This window comes from Sitophilus oryzae, unplaced genomic scaffold, assembly GCF_002938485.1.
Source record: "Sitophilus oryzae breed Bouriz unplaced genomic scaffold, Soryzae_2.0 scaffold_1693_pilon_pilon, whole genome shotgun sequence".
Classification (NCBI taxonomy): domain Eukaryota; kingdom Metazoa; phylum Arthropoda; class Insecta; order Coleoptera; family Curculionidae; genus Sitophilus; species Sitophilus oryzae.
Genome location: NW_022146383.1, coordinates 680,197 through 704,078, shown reverse-complemented (window position 1 = coordinate 704,078; position 23,882 = coordinate 680,197). Strand labels below are relative to the sequence as shown.

Genomic DNA, 23,882 nt, shown 5'->3' with positions numbered 1-23,882 from the left:
AGCTAAAAATGATATTAGATTAAATTAATTCTCTTCTGTGGTCCTGTGGTCCTTTTTTTTTATCTTCTGTGGATAAAATTCTGTTAAATTTTTGTTTGGAAGTTGAATTTTTCATTAAACATAAAAGGAAAAGATAATTATTAAATTAAAAACAATACTAGAAAAAAGTAAGTTTATTGTTACATACATATTTTAATATAATCAATCACATTTATCAAGATTACCATAATGATATATAAAAGATTGCGCCACCATAAAAATTTATCAAAAATTTGAAAAATTTACGCAAAAAATGTTTTTAACCAGCCCATTTGAGACACCTCGTATCCATATGAGTCTCCATACACCTGATACTGCAATATCTAGTTCCACAAGACAGACAATTGTACTGACCCAGGAATCCACAAACGGCACAAAAATGTCTCGATGGTAACTGAGACTCCCCACATTGAATATCCATGTAGGAAGGCCGTTGTTTTGCTTCTGATTCGGCCCTATCCTCGTCCACTAGCTGTTGGAAATTTTTACGGTACTTAAATTGGTAGTAGTCGACTAAAAACACCAGAAAAAGAAGTTTAGATAGATGAAAGAAATGAACTGGAAAAATGTAATTACCTGATCTTTCTTTTCTTTTGGTTCTGGAACTCCTTTGCTCCAGATTATCCTCGAATTTAGGCACTTTTTTACTCATCACCAAGTCGGCATGGGGATCATCGTGATAGTTATCAGACTCTAGCATTTCCATCACTTTTCTTTGCCTGCGTTTACGCTGACTCTCATCAATAATTCTACGTTTATCATTCTCTTTAATTCTGTTGGAACCCCGTAGGGTTCCTTTAGAAATTGTCATGTTGCCGGGTTTTTTAAAAGAAATCTTGATTTTTTTTGTTACTTTTTTTAAAAGTAACTAACTTGATTGGTGTCTGTTGGTTTAGTTTCCTTTATCAGCCAATGGAAAACTGATCTGGTCCATCAAATCGTCGATTTTCGCTTGTAGAGTGTCCAAAATATCCGCAGAGATGAACAGGTGGTTTTCGTCCAAGTCTTGGATGATAAATTTCCTTCCAAGCTTCAATGTCTCGTCTAAATGCAACAAGAACTGTTTCATAGCATTGTCACTGGAATAAATACAAAAAAAACCGTAAAAAATACAAAAAAAACCGTAAAAAATATTAAAAAAATTGAATATTTTTATTGTGCGGAACCTTAGACCATTTTACACATAGATACGTTTTTTTTTGTTTAGGTTCTGTAACTAACATAACTCTTGTTTATTTAAACGATTTAAACATTGGCAAATCACTTTAAAACTGTTGTAAATCGCTGGTGTTTTACTAGATAACAGTGCCCTGTTGCCAAATCATTTATAATTAAAGCGGACTGAACAAAAACTCGAATATTTTCAGATTAACAGAATAAAAAATGGCGAAAAAAGGCCTCAGCGTCGAAGAGAAAAAAGGTCGAATGTTGGAATTGTTCTATGAAACAGGAGAATGTTACCAAATAAAGGTACAGGTCGTATTTTTTATATAATTCTCTATATTGCTTGATATTTTTTTAGGAGCTTGAAAAGGTTGCCCCTAAACTAAAAGGTATTGTCGTTAATTCTGTAAAAGATATCGTTGAAAAGTTGGTTGACGATGGACTGGTTGATACAGACAAAATTGGAACATCTGTATACTTTTGGGCATTTCCCAGGTACAGTAAAACATCAAAATTAATTTTAGAATGAGAAATCTACACTTTATTTATATATTCTTCAGTAAAGCTACTAAAAACAAAAGTAAGAACCTCAATGATTTGATAAAAGAACAGAAAAAAGTAACAGAGACCCTAGAGGCACTTGAAAAATCTGTCGAGGCGTCCAAAGTATATGAAAAAATGTTATTTATGTCTGAAATATTTGATATATTTCTATTTTCAGAACACAAAAACCGATGAAGATGAACTAGCTAAAATATTAGCAGAGATAAAAGCTATGGAAAAAGAAATAGACACAGCAAAGAAAAAACTAAATGCGTATAAAGAAAATGGTTCGAAAAAAGTAAAAGCCATGGCCAAAAAAACGGCGGTAATCGTTTAAAATCGGGCTTAATTATATGTAATCTTATTTATGATGTTTTTAGGAGCTTAAAGATGCTGCAAATCGCTGGACAGATAATATTTTTGCTATTAAATCATGGTGTAAAAAGAAATTCCCAGTAGAGGACAAAGATATCGACAAACAGTTTGGTATACCTGACGATTTTGATTATATATAAGCATATATCTTGTTTCTAGTTATTACATTTATTATTATACTTTTTTGATAAATAAAAATAAACTTACCATCGGACAAGAACTCCTTTCATAACATTTACCATCTTGATTGTTAAAAAATCGAATTTTTGACGTTTGGAAAAGTTTTCCTTAACCTAACAAATTCTTCTTTTTTTTTTGTTAGGCCTGTAAGCACGCCTTAAATATGCAAAGGGGAGAAAAAGCCCTGGTTAATTTAAGAAGATTTGCGCCAAAAATTTGAATTTTAAAATCTTTGACAAAACGATCAAAAAATGATTAATTTAACTGGAAAAGCGTCAAGTTCGCAAATTAAAAAGTACAAACTAGTGTTTTTGGGAGAACAGAGCGTGGGAAAAACGTCCATGATAACGCGTTTCATGTACGACAGCTTCGATACAAACTATCAGGCGACTATAGGTATAGATTTTCTTTCAAAAACAATTTATTTGCACGATAAGACTGTGAGATTACAATTATGGGACACCGCCGGTCAGGAGAGGTTTAGATCTTTAATACCTTCGTATATTAGAGATTCTCACGTAGCTGTTATAGTATACGACATAACAAATTATAGTTCTTTTGAACAAACTACCAGATGGATTGAAGACGTTAGAAATGAGAGGGGAAATAAGGTTTTAATAATTTTAGTAGGAAATAAGGTATAAAATCGTTTAAAATACAACATATTTAGTAGTAAAAGAATTATTTTTAAGGTGGATTTAGAAAGTTTAAGAAAAGTACCTTCAGATGCAGCCGACAAACTAGCTAAAGAACTGAACCTGGTATTTTTAGAGACCAGTGCTAAATGTGGCTACAATATCAAACAGTTATTTCGTAGAATTTCGGATTCCTTACCCGATTTAGATCCGGAATTAGGAGAAGAAATTCTACAAGAAGTGTCCTTGCAGAAACAGGACACACCTGTTGAGTCTGAGAAAACATATTGTCTTTGTTAAAAAGAATCATACCAAAATATAATTATTGTATTGCTTAATTTTATTCAAATAATAATTATCACAAGGTCTTGCTTATAACGTCTGTCCTTTTAAGTACGTAATTATGTTTTTTCTGATTTTTCTTTCTGTTTTTCTTCGAATTCCTCAAAAACCTTCTCTGTTACCACATCGGACTTGTCCATTACTTGTTCTACGGCCACCACTTCAGGGATATAGAACTGTAACATGTTCTGAACCCCGTTTTTGAGCGTCACAACAGAACTGGGGCAACTGGAACACGAACCTTGCATTTTTAATTTAACTATACCATCCTCGTAACCCATAAAGACTATATCACCTGAACAAACATTAAATAAATGTGTTTAAGAAGGTATATTTTAATTTATGATCAATGACATACCTCCATCTTCTTGAACAGTTGGCCTGATTCTAGTATCAAGAAGTTCTTTAATCATTTGTACAATTTCATCATCATCGTCATTTATCTCTTAAAAAAAAAGCAAAAAAAACGTATTTTCATAATACAGAACATTACAACTTACCTGTATCAGTATTTGGTTTTGCCTCAGTCAAAACAGGCAAGTTGCTAGCAAAGAAATCCATAATTGTAGCAAAAATTTCAGGTTTAATCACTTTCCATTCCACGTCTTCTTCAGCACGGGTGATTGTTATAAAATCGGGCCCCAAAAACACGCTTTTAACGCCATCAATTCGAAACAGAAGCTTTCCTAAAGGTGAGCAATACGCATCTTGTGCTCGAGGAAAGTCTATGGTTTGACCTGGATCCAAAACCTTTACCCCTGGAAGGAATTTGAGACTGTTGGGATTTGGGGTTTCCTGCGTTTGTACAAACATATTTAGGATGCTTGTCGTCGAGATTGAAGGAGCCCCATGGTTAAAACTGTTTGGTAAACTAAAAATTACGTTAGGTAGACTCGAAATATTATTTAATAGAAAAATCAAGTACTTTGGTGTAGAATTAGGTAGAGCTGGACCGGTTTTCGAGAGACTGCCCAGTAATTTTGTAAAACTACGCCACATTTTGGAAAATATAAATATTTTTTAAAAATCAAAACAAAAATCTGAGGTTAGGTTTCAACTAAGGATGGCGGCGAGATATCGATATTTTAAATATATCGATATCTTTTTAATTTAATGAACAAATGGAAACAAAAAGCCTTAAAATATTAATACAAACTTCTTTATTACAATAATATAACTTTTATACACAATATCAAGTTAATTTGATACTTAAATTAATTCTAATCCTTTCAAAATAGTTTTTTTCACATAAATTTAAAGTTATGTTCCTTTTCTCCATTTCTCAGCTGTAGTAAATTCAGTCATAGGCTTTCCACTGATTCCGCAAGTGCCAATTCCAACTCTTCCATTCACTGAGTCCGGAGAGGCAAATATACTTTTATTTGTTAATCCACTCTTCTTAGTTTTGACCGCCTTGTTTGCAAAAGCTAACCATTTCTTTTTTTCTACTTCCCTTTCTTCTTCGAGCTCCTTAAATCTTTGTTGTTTCTTCAGTTTTTTCTTTTTTAAGTATTCTTTGTTTACTTTGCTTTTTTTGAATTTTTCTGCTTCAGTTAATGTCCGTTTTTGCCCAGTGAATTCTTTGAGTTCTGATAAAAGACATATACCTCTGTTTTTGTAAGTTTCGAATGTAACGTTAACTTGACCTGTGGAGTTGATCGCGTCGATTTTAGCCTCATAGTACTGTCCATCTTCGCTCCATTTCGCCATGCACACGTCCCCTATTCTCCATATCTTCTTGTTTTTGTTCTGTGCAACAAACTCTTCGACAGCCAATAGTGACCTGGTTATTTCGTCGTCCTCGTCGACTATTCTTACGGGTGCGGTGTATTCTGGCAGGTTAGCGGCTTCCTCGGCTTTGTTTTTCAGATCCAAACTCAAATCGATCACTTCTTCGAGATCGATTTTGAGTTTTTTCAGTTCTTCGTTCTGCGGATCTGAGACCAAGGCTGCCTCCACTTGCTGCAGCTGGAGCTGGTAGTTTTGTAATTCGTCAGACATTATTTAAGGCGATTTTATCGTAATACGTATAATAGAAATTACCTGATGCCTCGAAATCAATTCAATTTGCTAAATTTACTAGATTTCCAAATAAAGTTGTTCTGCGAATGAAATCGATCAAATTTTTATTTTGATGTTTGACAAAAATGTGACAAATGACAGTTATTCTTCTTCTTTTTTGATATTGTGGCTTCAATATATAGAGAGCTACAGATTAGTGAATTTAAATGTATATTGAGTTGCATATCTATTTTATATACACTGAGAAAAAGTAATTTATATTTATAAAAAACCATTTTGATTTGCGTCGATAAATCCAGAGGCAAAACCGTTAAACCTAGAAGCACGAACTTTTGCAAAAAGTTTGCGCTTCTAGGTTTCAAGGCTATTTTTCGAAAGTAGTGAAATTAGGGCTAAAATTTTGTATACAATTTTGTATTAGGTTCTATCTTAAGTAATCCATTAAAAAATGTGTATTGGAACAAAAAATATTCAAAACATAGAGTAGAAAAGTAAACTAAATTAATTTTTCTTAATTCTGTTGCTTTAAAAACAATTTTTTGCTATTTTTTTGCTTTACCTGAAGGGTATAGTACTTTTCTAGAGAGGTCAATTTCTGTAATACAGAAGTAATAAACAATAAATACGTAATAGGTGTATTGTTGATATTTATATTAATGTTAATGAATGTAATTATCCAGACATGTATATGGAGGCATTTTATGTGACTCATGTACTTATATAGTTGTTGTTACTTTATATATTAGGTATCTAATATAAATTAAAGGTTTATAAACATATTTTAAAGGATTTTTATAATAATTTTCTGAGAATAAATAAATTGCGTTATAAATATACCTAGATACGTATTTATTTTTTATTCGCGACTTTTTAAGTAAAATATTAATTACATTCAAGACGTATAATTGCAAATAGTAAATAATGTTTTTATCTATGAGAGTTGTGGTGTGATTCAAACAAAATAAACGTAAACAATTCAAACACACCTCCAAGGTTTTCGCAATACATAAGTAGGTAAATATTTTTGATTGGTTTTAAAGGTAATAAACAAATATTATTTAATCGCAGTTTTATCGATATAGGCTTAAAATGAGAAATTTTTACAAAAATTTCATCATAAAATTGATAAAAATTTATGATAAAAATCGATTTAGTTTGTAAAAAAATTGAGTGTGCGCTATGTGCGCATATTTGAAGTAAAACTTCCTCATACTTTCATCTGCCTGTCTGTACAGGTGGATGACACTTCTTATGGGAGAACTGGAAATGGTTGAAAACTTGACTACAAGCGATTTTCTAGGAATCTTCCTTACCGATAAATTATTGACAAGAGTGACAGATAAAACCTTGACATTCTTTCAGTATAACTGTTCATCTCTTTTTCTTTCTAAAGTGTGCGTTGAAAGGAGACAAAAACAATTTTTTGCAACCCATAAATTGCTATTCGAACACCACTTTTCTCCTTGTCGGGTCGTTGACGTTGACTTGTCGCCATTTTATTTCTTTCGTTTACCCGCTGCAGTTTGCTTTGTAAATTGAATACATAAATTATTTAGGCAAATATAGGTTTTTGATAAAACTCCTTGGACTAACGTGTAGGTAAGTGTTGATAAATAAGTTTTTTTCATCTTAACATGCTCGTTGTCATTCTCCTGATTTAGGTGACAGAAAAGGATCATCAAATGAAATTGAATTTTATATTTTTTCATCCCAGGACCGATAATAAAATATATATTTTATGGATACCTTCCTAAATATCAATGGTGATCTTTTTTCTTTCCACTTAGGATATTGAAATTATTATATACTGTAGTCGTGTTTGGCATTATGCTCTTAGAAATATAGGTAAACAAAGAAGAACAGATATAAAGCATCCCAGAGGAAAAGAGAGGCAATACCTGTACTCTCTCTCTGATATTTGTGAAAGTTACGGCAAAGTATTGTTGTAAATGTCATCTTTTTAATCGACCTGAAAACTTCGAGCAAAATGATGACACTTTCAACAATACCCTCACAGATATCAGAGACGATACAGGTTTTTCCTCACTTTTCCCCTGGAATACTTTTAATTTATTATTCTTTGTTTATCTAGATTTCTCAGAGCACTATGAACGAACTCAGCTTGTATGTTTGAAATAATCGTCCAGTTGGCCTCAAAATGATGATCGATGACATTTCCTATATAATTTTACTTTCAAAATTATGATATATATCGTCATTTCTAAGCCATCTATGACGCCATTTTTTTCAGTTTTGTTATAATTAATTTTGTCTCTTGATCTACTTGTAACATTATTTTTAATTTTATTAATTTATTGTGGTGAAATTAATTTCTGTTGTATATTTGATATTGATATTGAACATATTTTTAAAAAATGGTGTATTTTTTGTGTTTTTATCTATGTCATAATTAAAAATAAATGTAGAATTAAAATTTTTTATTTTTTTAAACTTTCCGCCATGCGTGACAATCTAGTCCGTAGTTCCTACAAGCGAAATTGGGGGCGCTAGTAGCAGTAGACTTGTCAACAGTGTCAAATTTAAACGTCAATTTCACTTTCCAATATTTAGCAAGGCGCTCGCACTTCTCCTTGTGTATGTGTTTTGTGTGTCTGTATGTCTGGGGACTTCATTCATTTCATCATTGTAAAACAATAAAATAAAATATACGTGTTTAAGAGTTTTTCCGAAAAACTCACCGGTTTTTAAATAAAAAATATTTTAATATATGAGGGATAGTTTCACCCCCTTAGAATTCGAGTTTCGAAAAATCCCTTCTTATCGAACCTCTACACCCTAAAGTCAATCTGTTTTCCAAAAATCAGCTTTTTACGTTAAGCGCTTTAAGCAGGATCGTGATTAATCAATTACCAGATTTTTCGAAACACCCTGTATACATTTTTTAAAAATCTTAAAATATGTAAAAAAACAAAATAAAAAATACGTGTTTAAATAAAAAATATTGTAATATTTGTGGGGTGGTTTCACCCTCTTGGAACTGGAATTTCGAAAAATCCCTTCTTATCGAACCTCTACGCCCTAGAATCAACCTGTATGCCAAAATTGAGCTTCTTACGTTGAGTGGTTTGAGCAGGATCGTGATTAATCAGTATGTCAGTCACTTAAGGATTTTATATATTAGTATAGACTATATATTATTAATATGTCTACTAATTTGAGAAGAAAACGTGTTTTTTTGTAAGAGAAATCCGACAACATCGCGTCTGGAATTGTGCGCGTTATTTTAATTTAAATTCGCGCTCGCCTCCGCGTTTTCTATCAGTACATTTTATGTGTGCTTAGCGTTCCGTTTATACCGGCAAACGATAATAAACAGTACTTCCAATCAGAATTCGAATCACCTGATAACTATTATTAGCCTATAAAGTTATTCTCTTAAAATTTTGTGATAAATAAAAGCAAGATTATGTCGGCTTCGCCTATGGCTAGACAAGTGGCTTCCACCCAAGCCATCCCTATTAGGAGGGTACTGCTAAATGATCCCTCGGAACTACCTAGTCACTATTCCCAAACACCTGGAGGAACACTGTTTTCTACGACACCAGGAGGTAAATTAGATATTAATATTGAACTTAGTCGTTATTTATTACACAGCGTGAGTCTTGAATCAGTGCAAATATTTTTAGTTCTCGTATTAAAGCAGTTATTAACTTATTATACAATTTTATTATTACAATTTTAGAATTGTAATAATAAAATATATATAAAATACATATTTTTTTTATATGATTGTTATTTTACAATTTTAGCGATTTTTAATAGTTTGTGAGTAGTAAACTTAAAAACAGAAACACGTCTATGTTTTTTTTGAAAATTCGGGATTTTTTTTTAATTTAATTAACATATAGGTAGTAAATTAGATTTAAAAGAAAGGAAACCTAGAAAAGATCCAGTGGTTCTCCAAATTTAACCAAAAACTATATTTTTTGAGATTTTTAATGTAAACAAACTCGGTTATTTTGGACTTATTTGAAAAAAAAGGATAAAGAGTTTAAAGTTAATAACTGCTTTAAATAGTATCTATAATTCGATTTTAAATATCTCTAATTTGACATCTGGTTATTTGTCTAGCTTCGCACTAGGTCAACGAATTCGACTATAAACAAGAACTTACGTAATGACAGCATAATGGAAAAATATGAGCGTGTTTACTCATTAACGAGTTATAAAAGTCAACAAAAACATGTTCAAAATTCTCTCGACCTTGTTATGCGATCATCATGATATATAGAGCCATATTTTTGTCGTGTGGATTTGTAGTCAACATAAATCACACTTAAACATAATATCGTTTGGGGAGTGTAAAAAAGTTGAGTTAATTTTTTTTCTGATATAAAGTTGATATAAAGTATTATTTTTAGAGAGTTTTAATTTGAATAATTCTCTCTCTAGCAACATTTAAACTAGAGAAAATCAGCTTTTTAATGTGTTAAATAAAGAAAAACATATATTTGAAAACTATCTAGAATATTAGAGTACAATCACAAATTACCTATAACAGATGCGAAACACGATTATGCGAAAGAACACCGAATTACGCGTTCAGATTTCTGTGACCTTCAGAAAGAGTTCATAGACAATCCGCATCAATGTATAGTTTGGGTGAAAATAATCTGCACCAATATGTTATCGAGGCATACAAAAAGGTCCACAGACTTCGAAACATACGAAAAATCAAGTCCATTTAGCGTGTGTCGCAATTTTCACACCTTAAAAAATTTAGTTTTTTATAGCTATAGCAACTGCAGCGACTATGAAAAAAGCTGTGTGATTTTCATAGAAAATAAGGGCACCTGTAATTCATTTGAGAATGTTATAAATCGCTAAAAGAAGTTTCAAATCTCTTGGATTTCTATTAATATTAAATAAATTTTATTAAAAATTGAACTAAAATTGTTAGTATCATTAAGAACAATTCAAATTCACAAATTGTATGAGTCAAATTCCCTCATTTAAGGTGAATATTAAAGTAAATATAAATACAGCTCATTCTAAGCTCTACTTATCTTTAAGAAAAATTTAAATCATTGTTGCAATTGGGCCTTAATGCCATTTCGAATGAACAATAGTATTAATAATGTACATTATAATAATAATAAATTTTATAATCATAGTGTGTATTAAAACTACTAAAACACTTTTAAATTGGTATTATATTAACAACTTCTGTTTTTAATCCAAAAAAAGTTACCAATTTTCTCAATCAAAATATTTGTGGTCCTGAAAAGGACCTTCGTTTTCCCATGTTCGTCAAGGTAGGTAATGGGTAAACGGTAAAAAAACAGGATAATGAAATTTAAAAATTACAAAATTGTTCAAAACGATCATAAAATCCCAAACTCCGCACATTGGATAACATATCAGGGTGACAGTGTCAAAGGCATTAAATATTTTCTGCCTTAACTGCTCCAAGTTTTGAATTTCTTCATGGCCGTAAATTTTAGATTGTATGTACCCCCATAAAAAGAAATCATTCACCGAGAAGTCAGGTGAAATTAAACGTCAGTCTAAACAAAACTGTCATTTTTGAAAACTTGTCAAAATTTGGACACACGCTAAATGGACTTGATTTTCCTATGTCTCGAAGTCTGTGGACTTTTCTGTATAATCTCACAGTAATTTAATAGATTGCTCATCATATTATATCAGCTCGTAGGAGATTAGGAAAAAAAAGATATTTATAGTATAAAAAATTAAATTATTTAACAAAATTTAATTAAAGATGTGACAAAATAGTTACATTTCTATTGGTTCTATCGGACTTTTTTCGACTATATAAATCTTTATTTTTTGTAAACTTTAATGCATAAAATATTTTCAATCTAATAAATAATTTAATGATGTAAATAAGAGGAAATTTCTCACATGGGTGGTGAAATTCTAGAGTTTTCATTATATCAAACAGCCTCTGAATGTTTTCTTCAGTGCAAAACTCATCAAAATTTAATATAAATAATTTTTTCCGCCTGTAAATAAAATGAACAAATTTTTCCACTTTCATGATCAAAGGCTTTTAAATGGGTAAATAATTTCGAGTTATCCAGAGATTCGGATTCTTTTGCAAATTTTAGACAAATATCACATTGATGTATTTGAAGACCCTTTTTAATGATGTAGTTAAACATAATTAAAGGCATTTTGAGTTGAAAACATTTCTCAGAGGCTGTTTGATATAATGAAAACTATAAAATTTGACATAGGTAATTAATCTGTTATAGGTAATTTGGTGGTACAATATAATTCCTGTAGTCTCTGTAGGTCACTTTTGGTCAACACAAATCAGAGGGTAATTAAGGGTAAAACAGAAGTTTACTGATTATTTTGTTTTTTATTTCTGATATTATACAGGGAGAGTCTTAAATAAATGCAAATATTTTTGGGGTAGTGTATTTCGACCCCAAAAACACCATGAGATTTTTTTCGCGAAATTTATTTTGGAATTTTTTAATGTTCTTTTGGTTTCTAGTTAAAACACACAATTTCTTGATAAGATGGCAACATAGGTGATGCAGTGGTTCTCAAAATTTAAGCAAAAATTTTTTTTTAAATTGTCAAAGTAAAATAACTCGGTTATTTCGGACTTGTTTGAAAAACGGTAAAGAGAAAATATGTTTCTTTTATCGAGATCTACCGGACCTGAAAATATTTGCACTTATTTAAGACCCACCCTGTATATTAACTGATAAAACGGTACCTTCTAGCGACAGTTAACTTCACATCAATCTTAATAATAATCGCGAATCGCTAATAACTTCGCGACAATCAACTTCAGTTAACTACTAATAATTAATTTAGAAACATCTAATTTAGGGAAAATGCTAGATCATAAAGACATCAAGACACGTACTTCCTGTCGATGACTTGAAGTCACCATAAATCAGAGTGTTTGATGAGATATTTTGCTAAGATAAAGAGAAAACTAAAAGTTTTCTTAAGAACTTAAAATTAATTATGATGTTCAAACAAAAATAAAACAGAGACCAACATTTTAATGAAAATTATACAATTTTTTTCTGTGAAATACGGCTAAAATACTCTATAAACGTGTTAAAAATGCTCGCAGGGTGTTATTGACCGTGAAAATGACAATAAAACAGAAGGTTATAAATAATTGTGAGTCGAGACTACTTATTCTATGCGTAATAACCCGAGAGGAAACGAAAAACAAATAACACATTTGAATTAAGATTCCAGACAAGTACTGCGCAATAGTTGTTTTAGATAATGTAATGTATATTATGCACGGTTACATACCCAACAGCAGTATACAGGGTGATATTCTCTAACTAGGAATTATTTCGGCAAATCAAAGATTTTTTTTAGGAATATACTCAGACACGTTGATTAGGATATTTTAAATTGTGCTTTGTTTATGTAAAAAATACACATAAATGTGTCCTGAATATGAGATAGGTATATATGATTATCATATTTTTTATGTCTATTCTTGAAAGGTAAAACGGAATTGGAAATGTTTATGCTTGATATTATTGCCAGGAATTTTAAGAATCACCCTGTATGTCTGTTGTTTTGAGGTAAACGACTGTGGTAATGTGGAAACCTTGAAAAAAATCGCGCTTTGATAAAATTATTTACATTTTTACACGCGCAGCTGTTTTTTGCACGTGGAGAGTTTACTGCTTTCTTAAAATAAAGAAAAATGTACTGGAAATTGAAAATTTGTTAAGAATAAGTTATTCTTTTCTCACTAAAATATATTAAAAACAAATTACTATGTTGGTACAATTTTAATATCGATTTGAATTAAACAAGTAGAGCGGGAAAACCTTAGGATTCTGTGTATTATTAGTTTCATATATTTAGGACATTTTTACTAATCATGTTTATTCATTAAGTATTTATTTTATTCAGACAATTTTTGTAATAACAAAGAGTTATATTTGTACTTATAGCTACCCAAAATACAATAAAAAAGACGTAATAAATTTTGATTATAATTATTAATCAAATTATCTTTATACAGAAAGAATAACAAAATAAATTAATTGATCATTATTATATAGAACAAAAAGTCGATATGAATTAACAGATAATCAATCTAAAAATTCGACCTAATTCTTTTCCTTGTTAACGATTAATTTTTTATTGATTATTCTTATTATAACCTTGACAATTATCAATTTTAATCTTTTTTAGTCACAATAAAATATGCTTCTTTGATTGTAACATTAATTACTTAAGATAAATCTATATCTTTCCGAAGGATTTGTACCAGTTTTGATTAAAAAAATCCGCTTATATCACGTATTAACAAGTAAGCGAAAGATTTTCGAGAAAATATATTATTTTGCTATATTTTGGAACCCACTTGCAACTTGCCAAAAGTAACTTTTGCTATTAATTTTCGAACTGTTTGTTGACCTGAATGTGCGTTTAAATTTAAATCGTAATTCTTTCAGGAATTTAAACAACATCTATACAAAATTGAATAATTTGAAAAAAAAAACAAGCAACAAAAATTTCGCACATTTTAGATATTTTTGCAAAAATACCACGATGTTTTTTTTTAGATTAAATATAGAGGTTTAACTATCTAAAAGGTCGATTATATATCGTTCAAGATCAAATAATTCGCTGGATTTAGCTGTCTATTTTTAAAATTTATGAAAATAAACACGTGTGGTTTGTAGGCATATGCAATATTTATTTACTTTTAATTTTTACATTACAAGGTGAGGAACACTTTTAAAATTTGGCTTTATAAAATTTGGATCAAAAACGTTTTATTATTTTATTAAATTAAAAAAATCGAAATACAGGACAGGGCAAAAAGTTATGAAAAATCCTTAGAACTCAGCGTAATGGCTGAATTATATTATAATTAACGTATTTTGTTTTTATGTAGATTAATAAGGATATTTTAAACAAGTTCAAAATAAAATATGTAAATAAACAAGTTTAATATTGAAAAATACGCATTTTATCTCGAAATTAGTTGTAAACAAAACGATAACAATAATTAATGCACTTTACAATAACCTTCGATTTGCGATATACCGGGTGCTTCTCGAAAAAGGCTCACCCAGATAACTTTTTTATTTTTTCAGATAAAAAAACGAGATTTGGTATTAGTATATGACATAAATTAGGATTGATTGACGTATTCAACTGATTTTAGTCACTTCCTGTTTCACCGGAAATGACTCCAATTTTTGATTTTTAAATGGTATCCTCGGTATATTTCTACTATATTCGATAGAAAATGCGACTCTGAGTATAATGATATATCATATGTCAACTTTAAAAAAACAACGTATTTTAAATTTCAATCTAGAGTGCCAAATATGGATCTATTAAAAACACTAATTTTTAATCAAAGAGCCTTGGATTGTTATTTGATCGTCTAATGTTCTTCGTGTTTTGTCCTGGCCTGTTAAAAAATGATCAAATTGTATTTTTAATCATATCTCAATTTTTTCAAATGGAACAAGGGTGGCTCATTAGCATATTTGGAAAAAGCATTTTTTATGAATAATGGAATAATTTGGTACCACACACTTGGTATTTCGAGTCAAATTGTCGTTATGAACCGCATGTTGCAATTTGAAATAAACCATATGCGAAAATTTCAAAAGTTGACATATGATATCAGGTCATTCTATTCAGAGTGTCATTTTCTATCGAATGAAGTAAAAAAATACCGAGGGTGCCGTTTAAAAATTAAAAGTTATAGTAATTTCCGGTGAAACAGGAAGTGACCAAAAGCAATTGAATACGTCAATAAATCTTAATTTATGTCATATATTAACATACCAAATCTCGTTTTTTATCTGAAAAATAAAGAAGTTATAGGGGTGAGCCACTTTTGAGACGCACCCGGTATAGCAAACAAATGTACTATAATTAAGAATTATTAAAATATGGAACAATAATAATAATAACTAACAATATTTTTTCGATAAGGAGTGACTAATACAATGCACATACATACATACATACATTAGTAATAAACAAAAAAAAATAATGACAATAAAAATACCAATTTTCAATATTTATTTTGCAAAAATTACGTACTTTGTTATTATTTAAAATAAATGTTAACAATATATTTACATTAAGCGATATTGATTAGAATTTAATTGTTGTTTACAAACAAAAACAATATTTACAAGAATTGATACTTTGTAATTAAAATTATAATCTTTTTTTATATTACAATTAAGGTCCAAAATAACGGTTTTTTCGTATAATTTTTTTATTAATTTTTACATTGCAATCAAACTAATTTTTATTTTTGTTGTTACAGGTACTAAGATTGTCTACGAAAGAAACTTCCTGCTCAACTTGAGGAACTCTCCCGTCTCTAGGACACCCCCCAAATGCGAAATTCCCGAAAATCTAGTCAAAGGTTCGGGAAGTCCGCCGAAAAAGTACCAGAGCGCGTCGATCAAGAGAAATAAGTACCCGCAGAGGACCAGGAACGACAGCTTCACTGCCAAGAACAGTTCTATCGATGACGACCAATTTCAAATGGATCTCTGATAAAGATAATAATTAATTTTTGATAAGAATAACTGTTCTAAATTTGAAAATGTTTTATATTGTTGATTTTATAAATAAGTAAATATTAATGCAATTGTTAATGACAAAAAAATGTGACAATTTAAATTAAATTGTATAAAATATATATTATGCTTTGTAAGCACTGTATATGAAAAAAACTTTTAAGTAAACTAATTTTTTAAAACACTTTGGTTTTATTTTTCCACATTTTTTTTAAAATAATTTTAATAAGTTTCTATATTCAAACTTTTAGCAGGAACATTTTTGAGACATAAAAAGAACTCAAAATTCTTATCTGTTTCATTAAAAATGTACCTATACATTTATTATTTAAAAAAATATAGATACCGTATGATCGAAAAAAACGGCGTCCAGTTGGCTTGGAAATGAACATCGTACATGACATACCCCATATAATTTTACATACAAAATGACAGCGATCTTTATTTCATAGCCGTCGCTGACGCCGGTTTTTTTTCGATCATATTGTACTTTTTAGTATGTTCCTGTTGCCTAAAGAAAAAATAAATAAATATGCTGGATAATGATGCATGAAGTTGCAACCATTGTACTGTGTTAAACACATCTAGTACGTATACCTGTGGCTCTAAAAAGTTTTTAAGATAAAAGAAATATTCACAGAGAAATAAGTAAATATAGAGGTTCCCTAAGATCAGTAAATGTCAGATAAAAGTTATATCCTTAAATTTTTTGCTGTTCATGCTCAAAATTTGAATTGTAAATGTAAACATTGACTAAGATTTTACAGTACCTCTATGTTAACTTATTTTTCTGAAGTTTACTAACACAACCCACGTAAAAAAATTGTTTTTATTTCCAAATACAATAAAATACCCGTATATAAACCAAAACTATATCTCACTTCAGACACACCTCCCTAGATATCACGTACTTCAGCAAGTCGTACAACCGATGCGCATACGCGTACTCCGCGTCGTACCACCCGAACAGCTTGACGGCATTCTTGCCCAATCCTAAGCCAGCTTTCGAGTCGAACACGCACGAATGCGGATCTCCGACGATGTCCGAACTAACCAAGTCTTCAACGCTATACCGGATCACACCTTTCATGTAACAATCCGCGGCCTCCTTTATTTTGGCAGCTACCAAATCGTAGCTGGCCGGTTTTCCTAAGCTATACAGCATCGAAAAAAAGAGAAAATAATATTACAGTGTTGCCAAATTGGAATTTTTGTCCTTAAATTTAGGGAAAATATATTTCTTTTTAAAACGAATTACGATTTTGTCCCATTACATTAACAAATAGCGAATTATAAAATTATTACAGTGTTGTCAAGTTGTGAAATTTTCCCTAAATTTAGGGAAAAATCAAATCACGTTTAAACTTACATGGCGGTTAAGTCTACGGCTCCTACACACGGTACGGGTATTTTAACGGCCGTAGATTCGACTTTGTCTTCGAGTTCGGGCATCACTCTGGACACGTAGCGGCCAGGAGCGGCCGATCCGACTGGTAGGAAATTGACGATGGCAGAACGACTTTCTCGACACACGGAACCGCCGTTGTCGTCCAGGATTTTGTCGCTGTTGGTCAGAGGAAGAATCGCAGTTGCCATGGCTTTCTGTATAGAAAAAAAAATGCTCCAATCAGGCGAACATTTGAAATATTTCAGGATAAATCATATTTTTTGTGCAATCTGGCAACATTGTGGGGTTTATTAGCATTGCGTAGTCTTTTTTCAGTCAAATTCAGATAATATTTCTCCCGTTATTATTAGTCATTAAAGTTCAAAATAATAAATCTAAGAAACTGATTAATTTATTAGCTCGATGAATGCCATATTTCAGAAGACTTCTGAATTTTTACACAGACTGGCAACGCTACATATTTTTATCATAATACATGATACAGTTTTATTCAAACCAGTGGTCCTCAAACTTTTTATGTAAAACACTTTGATGAAGGATTAAAAAATATATTTGCATACAGGATATGAGGGATAATGTTGTGTAAATAAAACAAAATGTACCTACTTCTACTTTGAAATTTTCGTGAACCACTCTCAACATGGCTGCTAAACAGTTTAAACTAGGAGATGACACAGATACAGTCTTCATATCCGGTTTGTAACACGTATGATTTACTCCCATAATGAATATTGGAATATCTGCATTTCCTGTTACTATTACTCTTTTAACGGACTCTCGCAGATGTTGCTGAAATTGATAAATGAAGCATTAATTCAAAAGGAAATTAAATCCCATATGATATCAATGAATATACAACCAATAATACATCGAATCCTAATGAAAAAGATATATGTTTTATTTTTTTTTATCAATATATTCTTAATATTAATAAAGATTTGAGTTTATTGTTTTATGTATATTTTGAATTATTTCTTTTAAATAACTGACTTTTGCCACTAAACTCTTATCATTTTTAGCATTTGATTATCTTTGATGTTAAGGCTTAAATTAAACGATATTAAAGAGCCAAAAATGGTAGGACTAGGTGTATTTTTAGTTGCATATCCTCCGTCTTTATTCAAAAATTCAAATAAAACGTTTTAATGCAAATAATAATAAAAATTAAGCAGATAAACAATTGTTTTTACTTACAGATGCAGAAGCACAAGATATATTTCTTCCTGTCGTATCAATTATGTATTCTACAGGGCAACCTTTATTCCAGGGAATTTTCGTTATGTTACTTTCATGTACAGCTTCTATTCTTTGGCCTGGAAGAAAATTCCAATAACAAAATGGATAAATCGTGATTTAATGATTTCTAAACTAATATACAAATACAAAATTACCGTTAAGTAAAATACAGTTATCCATTTCTATAATTTCCCTCTTAAATGATCCATAGAACGAGTCGTTTTTGAATAAATATCCCATGCATTGTGGTGATAAATTGGAATCGTTCACTATAGCGATTACAGGTGAATCAGAACCTGCAGTGCCCTAAAATTATATTCGAATTTTAAACTTAATTGGTTTTAATTAGTATTTTTGTACAGTACTTTGCCACATTGGTCCAAAGCTATTCGAACCAAAAGCCTTCCAATTCTTCCAAATCCATTTATTCCCACGTTTACCATAATTTTAATCTAATCTTTTGTGTTTTAAAACATATCAAATAGTGTCATGTATTGTCAGTGTCACGCAATATTTTATTTCTGTGTATTAAAAATTGTTTACAAAATGATAGATTACCCTGGCCAAGTAAAAAAATACTAAAGCCTGGAAATTTAAAAAGAAGAAGAACTGTCTGTCTTTCTCTATCACACAGCGACGCTCTCTCTTGCTCGTATTTGATCAATCTGTCAAATTTGACAGTAAACCGATTGAAAATCACACGTTTCTGTTTATGTACGAGCATTTTTCTGTTTATTTTGTCCGCACATCGTACGGGATATTTATAAAAGTATGAAAACATAAATAGAAAAACCCCGAGTCCGAGGATCAAAACAAAAACCCACATAAGTATCCGCGTAATTTTGATGGAGATCCAAGAAAATGAAACCGAGGTTTGTTGACATTTTTCTCCTGTTTTTATTACGTTTAAATTAAACCAATAACTTTTTTTTATTCGATCAATATTGTTACGTAAATTTTTATTTTTGAATATTAATTCGGTAAATTTAAAAATAGAAAAGGTTATTTTTAGTTTTTTGTTTATAATCGTGAATACACACTGTTTTGTTTGTGTACTATAGGTGCCTGCAACGAGTCTAAACAGATTAGATTCAGCTTTGAGCGAGTTAGGAATGTTAGCAGCTTCTACAAACTCGAGACAGGAGTATTTAACAGAGATTCGAACAAAGAACTATCTAAATATGCTAACAATAAACACCAGATATGTTAGTAACGTTTCTATAGGCTTCCAAGTACGACCTAGCACACCCCACGTGAGATACAAGCCTTATAACATCAATACAAAAGAGAGACATAGGTATATAAGGATTTTCAGTGTTTTAAAATATCTAAAATTGATTTTTTATAGGACTCGTTCAGAGAATAACGATGCTGAAACATCAAGCTTAGCTCAAAAACTAGTAGAAGACTGTATTACCGACTCGATAGCGGAGATATCTCAATTGAAGAAAGCCAAGTCTCTGGAGAGTGTGATAGCGGAAAGTGGGCAGAGTAAAGACTTATCAAATATCAGTTTCGGTGAACTAGAGCAAGTGTCCGATGGGGTGCAGAAGCTAAAAGTCGTAGAGTAATACACGGTATTTTTATATTATACTTTTGTCTGTTTATAAATGTGATGTTCGAAGAGAAGAAAATAATTGTACTGCAATTTTAGGTATTCTATTTTATTGTTGTAATATTTATATAAATAAAAACGATTTGTCTAGGAGTAGTTAAAATGTTTTGTTCTAAAGAGAAGTCCTAAAAAAAGATTGAAGAAACACCTCAACTATTTTTTTTCCAATAACAATAAATAAACCTTTGCAAAAACAAAATAAATTATAAAAAACCTAGTTTAACATTTGCCTCTTAAATCTATTAATCATACTACAAGATCGGAAAAAAGGTGTCACAGCAGCCTTTGAAATGGAAAAAAGGTTTTAGACACTCCAATCTCTATTGTACTTCTATAGCAAGTTTAAAATTCAATAAAAAAACGCGTCAAGGTAGTCTTTAAATTCTGTACTTGTATCTGGAAACTTCTTGGTTTTTTATTTTGATAAATTCAAGAAATTTTTACCAAAACGACATAAATTATAAAACTACTTCAATATTTTGACTCTTAAATCTATTAATCATACGATACAATCGAAAAAAAAACGCGTCACAGTAGTCTTTGAAAGGGAAAAAGGCTTCCAGACGCTCAAATATATTCTGTACTGGTACGTGGATACTTCTTACTTTTTTTTAGAAATTCTTATGTCAATATTTAATAAACAATCTGTAGGGGTGGTCAGTTTGATAGAAATTATCATCCTTTATCATTTTAAGAGTTACCATGACGGCTTTTTTTTCCGATCACATTGGTATTTCTTAAAAATAATTTATATATTATTTGTGCTTTATCAAGTGTCTTAATCGTACAATACGATAAAAAACGTGTCAAGGTAGTCTTTGACTCGGAAAAACGTTCCTACACACCAAAGAATTTATTCTGTATTGATGTCACAAACTTCTTGTTTTTTTATTTCGAGGTATTCCTATGTTAATATTTAATAAACAATATACAGGTGTTACATTGACAGAATTTATCATACATTCTCATTTTAAAAGCCACTATGACGCCGGTTTTTTTCGATCGCAGAAACTTCTTATTTTTTTAGAAATACGGATCAGTTTGAAATTATCATCAATTCTCATTTTAGAGCTACTACGACGCCGTTTTTTTTTCGATCCCATTCTACACATCACCACATCTACCCCATGCTTTATCAAGTGTCTTTTATCTATTAATAGTAAAATACGACCGAAAAAAAATGAGTCACGGTAGCCTTTGAAATGGAAACAAGTTCCCAGACATTTAAAAAACGACTCTGGGATCTTCTTGCTTTTTTATTTTGTAAAATTCATTATGTCAATATATAATAAACAATATACAGGTGTTACATTGACAGAATTTATCATACATTCTCATTTTAAAAGCCACTATGACGCCGGTTTTTTTCGATCGCAGAAACTTCTTATTTTTTTAGAAATACGGATCAGTTTGAAATGATCATCAATTCTCATTTTAGAGCTACTATGACGCCGTTTTTTTTCGATCACATTGTACACATCACACATCTACCCCATGCTTTATCAAGTATCTTTTATCTATTAATCGTAAAATACGACCGAAAAAAAAATGAGTCACGGTAGCCTTTGAAATGGAAACAGTTCCCAGACATTTAAAAAACGACTCTAGGATCTTCTTGCTTTTTTATTTTGTAAAATTCATTATGTCAATATATTAATAAACAATATACAGGGGCTACATTGACAGAAGTTATACATTTTAATTTTAAAAGCTACTATGACGCCGTTTTTTCGACCACAGAAACTTTTTTTAGAAATTCTTATTTAACAAACAATATATTAGAACTCAGTTTGATAGAAGTTCATCATCTATTTTCATTTTAAGACGCCTTTTTTTCTTAAAAATAAATTATATATTATTTTGAATATCTTCTTACAACCCCATGCTTTATCAAGTGTCTTAAATAAAATAATACGATCGAAAAACTTGTCACGGTAGTCTTTGAAATGGAAAAAAGTTCCCTGACAGTCAAAAATGTATGCTGGAAACTTCTTGCTTTTTTATTTTGAGATCTTTTTATGTCATTATTTAATAGGGGTGTATATACAGGAGTCTCATTGAGAGAAGTTATCATCCATTCTCATTTCGCAAGCCACTATGACACCGTTTTTTTTTTCGATCACATTAGTAGTTCTTCAAAATCATTTTTATTTTTTTGAATATCTACACCTTGCCTTATCAAGTGAAAAAAAAATCGCGCCACAATAACCTTTGAAATGGAAAATGTTCCCATATACTCAAAATATCTATTCTGTACTGTTGTGTAGAAACTTTGCTTTTATATTTTGAGAAATTCCTATGTGAAAACAGGGGCCAAACTATATACAGGGGTGACATTGTCAGAAGTGAACATACATTTCCACTTCAAAAGCAACTATGACGCCTGTTTTTTTTATTTTTTCAAAACTATACACTATGACATATTATTTTGGATATTTACACCGTGCTTAATCAAGTGATTTTTCAAGTTATGCTTATACTTAAACCCTTTTTGACACAACTTACAATGAAACCTACTATCGTCCACGTGAGTTCTTAAATGCGTCCTCAGATTTTTTCTGCTCTTGAACATTTTCATACAAATATCGCAAGAGAACTGTTTATCGTTCAAATGAGTCAACGAGTGATACTTTAAATTGTTATTATCGGCGAAGGACTTGCTGCACTGTGGAAAAGTACAAACAAACGGTTTTTCGTTGGTATGAATTCGAATATGTCTTGATAGTTTGCTGGGAACATCGAAATTCTTGTGACAAACGTGACACTGGAACTTGTTGGAATGGATTTTGTGGTGCTGGGTTAAATGGCACTTAACTGCAAAGGTTTTCGAGCATATTGAACAAGCATAGGGCCTGATTTTAGTGTGGTAAGCTATGTGGGCATTCAAGTTGCTTCTCCTCATGAAAGTTTTCTCACAATGCGGACAAGGGTACAGTTTAGAAGGTTTTAAATTATTTTTAGCCACACTCTGTGGTTTCAGGCTCTTTTTAATATCATCTATTGATAATATATTCTTTTGTTGGGACTGAATACCTTCCAAAAACTGGTTAGATGTTCCATCAGATACTTGAGATTGTTTTTTCTTTGTTACTGCATTATTTTCAGATTTTATAGAAAAACTTGCAAAATCATTATAATTGGGCATGTTTCCGTTAATATTTGTGCCATAATTCATCAAATTATTAGTGGAATAGTGTTGTAAAATCATTATAGAAGAATTTTCAGCAGTACTACTGTAACTTTGAAAATTTTCAAAACCTTGCTTGTTACTATTACTGACTATTACACTTTGCTGTTTCTGGATGAAGTTTTGTGCTGCGTTATTGTCACAAAGTAATCTATCGTTCAAACTTTGATGCCAGGGCTCCGTGTAGTAAATCGCATCAAATTTCATGTTTGTAGCGTAAACCAAGTCCAAAAAATTTGAAATCTCATTTAGCTTAGTACAGCACAAGCTGCAAATTTCTTTGGGTTTGAAATCATCCTTGTTTATCTAAAATATAGTATTTAACTTTAGTAAACTAAATAATAAGCTTTAAATTCTGTTACCTCAATGTTCAAACATTTCTTAATCTTTTGTTGTAAATTGTACGATGATTCTGATCCCAAAATGTTAAAACAGACATCGCCAATTTGGCCGCATAGCCGGCACAAATTTTTCACCCAAGGCATTTCGGAATTTTGTTTAAAAATGTAAAATTTTAATTTATTTTAATGTTTTTGTTTATAGAATTTTTGGGAAATTAACCTATAAAAAAATGACGTTGACATTGACA

The 23,882-nt window shown here is 30.7% G+C and overlaps 9 protein-coding genes across 9 annotated transcripts; 4 read left to right on the top strand and 5 right to left on the bottom strand.

The window, feature by feature from the left end:
* Positions 1–61: 61 nt before the first annotated feature.
* On the top strand, positions 62–2,341 carry LOC115881044 (meiotic nuclear division protein 1 homolog). Its single transcript, XM_030898405.1, has 6 exons — positions 62–167; positions 1,407–1,509; positions 1,562–1,698; positions 1,764–1,869; positions 1,925–2,071; positions 2,127–2,341. The coding sequence occupies exons 2-6, from the start codon at positions 1,423–1,425 to the stop codon at positions 2,259–2,261; spliced, it is 612 nt and encodes a 203-aa protein (XP_030754265.1). The 5' UTR covers positions 62–167; positions 1,407–1,422; the 3' UTR covers positions 2,262–2,341.
* Positions 159–2,406, bottom strand: LOC115881045 (zinc finger HIT domain-containing protein 1). The gene is made up of 3 exons (XM_030898406.1): positions 2,329–2,406; positions 616–1,118; positions 159–552 (listed from the first exon to the last, which is right to left on the bottom strand). The coding sequence occupies exons 2-3, from the start codon at positions 848–850 to the stop codon at positions 299–301; spliced, it is 489 nt and encodes a 162-aa protein (XP_030754266.1). The 5' UTR covers positions 851–1,118; positions 2,329–2,406; the 3' UTR covers positions 159–298.
* Positions 2,407–2,520: 114 nt separating this feature from the next.
* Positions 2,521–3,308, top strand: LOC115881049 (ras-related protein Rab-6A-like). Its single transcript, XM_030898411.1, has 2 exons — positions 2,521–2,939; positions 2,994–3,308. Exons 1-2 carry the CDS (start codon positions 2,553–2,555, stop codon positions 3,234–3,236), a joined length of 630 nt encoding a protein of 209 aa, XP_030754271.1. The 5' UTR covers positions 2,521–2,552; the 3' UTR covers positions 3,237–3,308.
* On the bottom strand, positions 3,248–4,343 carry LOC115881048 (NFU1 iron-sulfur cluster scaffold homolog, mitochondrial-like). Its single transcript, XM_030898410.1, has 4 exons — positions 4,204–4,343; positions 3,779–4,149; positions 3,637–3,723; positions 3,248–3,573 (listed from the first exon to the last, which is right to left on the bottom strand). Exons 1-4 carry the CDS (start codon positions 4,275–4,277, stop codon positions 3,338–3,340), a joined length of 768 nt encoding a protein of 255 aa, XP_030754270.1. The 5' UTR covers positions 4,278–4,343; the 3' UTR covers positions 3,248–3,337.
* Positions 4,344–4,415: 72 nt separating this feature from the next.
* On the bottom strand, positions 4,416–5,433 carry LOC115881056 (survival of motor neuron-related-splicing factor 30). Its single transcript, XM_030898416.1, has one exon. The coding sequence runs from the start codon at positions 5,277–5,279 to the stop codon at positions 4,539–4,541; it is 741 nt and encodes a 246-aa protein (XP_030754276.1). The 5' UTR covers positions 5,280–5,433; the 3' UTR covers positions 4,416–4,538.
* Positions 5,434–8,559: 3,126 nt separating this feature from the next.
* Positions 8,560–15,858, top strand: LOC115881033 (eukaryotic translation initiation factor 4E-binding protein 2). Its single transcript, XM_030898390.1, has 2 exons — positions 8,560–8,869; positions 15,589–15,858. Exons 1-2 carry the CDS (start codon positions 8,728–8,730, stop codon positions 15,822–15,824), a joined length of 378 nt encoding a protein of 125 aa, XP_030754250.1. The 5' UTR covers positions 8,560–8,727; the 3' UTR covers positions 15,825–15,858.
* An 804-nt stretch (positions 15,859–16,662) lies between these two features.
* Positions 16,663–18,993, bottom strand: LOC115881021 (glyceraldehyde-3-phosphate dehydrogenase 2-like). Its single transcript, XM_030898376.1, has 6 exons — positions 18,857–18,993; positions 18,647–18,797; positions 18,450–18,568; positions 17,862–18,044; positions 17,217–17,449; positions 16,663–17,001 (listed from the first exon to the last, which is right to left on the bottom strand). The coding sequence occupies exons 1-6, from the start codon at positions 18,932–18,934 to the stop codon at positions 16,725–16,727; spliced, it is 1,041 nt and encodes a 346-aa protein (XP_030754236.1). The 5' UTR covers positions 18,935–18,993; the 3' UTR covers positions 16,663–16,724.
* A 156-nt stretch (positions 18,994–19,149) lies between these two features.
* LOC115881067 lies at positions 19,150–20,202 on the top strand. Its single transcript, XM_030898427.1, has 3 exons — positions 19,150–19,363; positions 19,553–19,788; positions 19,840–20,202. Exons 1-3 carry the CDS (start codon positions 19,337–19,339, stop codon positions 20,060–20,062), a joined length of 486 nt encoding a protein of 161 aa, XP_030754287.1. The 5' UTR covers positions 19,150–19,336; the 3' UTR covers positions 20,063–20,202.
* Positions 20,203–21,124: 922 nt separating this feature from the next.
* On the bottom strand, positions 21,125–23,859 carry LOC115881065 (zinc finger protein 425-like). The gene is made up of 2 exons (XM_030898424.1): positions 23,656–23,859; positions 21,125–23,599 (listed from the first exon to the last, which is right to left on the bottom strand). The coding sequence occupies exons 1-2, from the start codon at positions 23,776–23,778 to the stop codon at positions 22,520–22,522; spliced, it is 1,203 nt and encodes a 400-aa protein (XP_030754284.1). The 5' UTR covers positions 23,779–23,859; the 3' UTR covers positions 21,125–22,519.
* Positions 23,860–23,882: the final 23 nt, after the last annotated feature.

Excerpts from the sequence above, each read along its gene's own strand:
- LOC115881056 (XM_030898416.1), bottom strand. The coding sequence starts at position 5,279 with ATGTCTGACGAATTACAAAACTACCAGCTCCAGCTGCAGCAAGTGGAG.
- LOC115881048 (XM_030898410.1), bottom strand. The coding sequence starts at position 4,277 with ATGTGGCGTAGTTTTACAAAATTACTGGGCAGTCTCTCGAAAACCGGT. Across the intron at positions 4,150-4,203 it reads CTACCTAATTCTACACCAAA|TTTACCAAACAGTTTTAACC; the intron begins GTACTTGATTTT and ends CGTAATTTTTAG. Across the intron at positions 3,724-3,778 it reads AAAACCAAATACTGATACAG|AGATAAATGACGATGATGAT; the intron begins GTAAGTTGTAAT and ends TTTTTTTTTAAG.
- LOC115881067 (XM_030898427.1), top strand. The coding sequence starts at position 19,337 with ATGGAGATCCAAGAAAATGAAACCGAG. Across the intron at positions 19,364-19,552 it reads TCCAAGAAAATGAAACCGAG|GTGCCTGCAACGAGTCTAAA; the intron begins GTTTGTTGACAT and ends TGTGTACTATAG. Across the intron at positions 19,789-19,839 it reads AATACAAAAGAGAGACATAG|GACTCGTTCAGAGAATAACG; the intron begins GTATATAAGGAT and ends GATTTTTTATAG.
- LOC115881045 (XM_030898406.1), bottom strand. The coding sequence starts at position 850 with ATGACAATTTCTAAAGGAACCCTACGGGGTTCCAACAGAATTAAAGAG. Across the intron at positions 553-615 it reads CAAAAGAAAAGAAAGATCAG|TCGACTACTACCAATTTAAG; the intron begins GTAATTACATTT and ends TGGTGTTTTTAG.
- LOC115881065 (XM_030898424.1), bottom strand. The coding sequence starts at position 23,778 with ATGCCTTGGGTGAAAAATTTGTGCCGGCTATGCGGCCAAATTGGCGAT. Across the intron at positions 23,600-23,655 it reads AGAAATGTTTGAACATTGAG|ATAAACAAGGATGATTTCAA; the intron begins GTAACAGAATTT and ends ACTATATTTTAG.
- LOC115881033 (XM_030898390.1), top strand. The coding sequence starts at position 8,728 with ATGTCGGCTTCGCCTATGGCTAGACAAGTGGCTTCCACCCAAGCCATC. Across the intron at positions 8,870-15,588 it reads GTTTTCTACGACACCAGGAG|GTACTAAGATTGTCTACGAA; the intron begins GTAAATTAGATA and ends TTGTTGTTACAG.
- LOC115881044 (XM_030898405.1), top strand. The coding sequence starts at position 1,423 with ATGGCGAAAAAAGGCCTCAGCGTCGAAGAGAAAAAAGGTCGAATGTTG. Across the intron at positions 1,510-1,561 it reads GAGAATGTTACCAAATAAAG|GAGCTTGAAAAGGTTGCCCC; the intron begins GTACAGGTCGTA and ends ATATTTTTTTAG. Across the intron at positions 1,870-1,924 it reads AATCTGTCGAGGCGTCCAAA|AACACAAAAACCGATGAAGA; the intron begins GTATATGAAAAA and ends TTCTATTTTCAG.
- LOC115881021 (XM_030898376.1), bottom strand. The coding sequence starts at position 18,934 with ATGGTAAACGTGGGAATAAATGGATTTGGAAGAATTGGAAGGCTTTTG. Across the intron at positions 18,569-18,646 it reads TAACTGTATTTTACTTAACG|GCCAAAGAATAGAAGCTGTA; the intron begins GTAATTTTGTAT and ends ATTTTCTTCCAG. Across the intron at positions 17,002-17,216 it reads GCCGTAGACTTAACCGCCAT|CTTAGGAAAACCGGCCAGCT; the intron begins GTAAGTTTAAAC and ends GATGCTGTATAG.
- LOC115881049 (XM_030898411.1), top strand. The coding sequence starts at position 2,553 with ATGATTAATTTAACTGGAAAAGCGTCAAGTTCGCAAATTAAAAAGTAC. Across the intron at positions 2,940-2,993 it reads TAATTTTAGTAGGAAATAAG|GTGGATTTAGAAAGTTTAAG; the intron begins GTATAAAATCGT and ends ATTATTTTTAAG.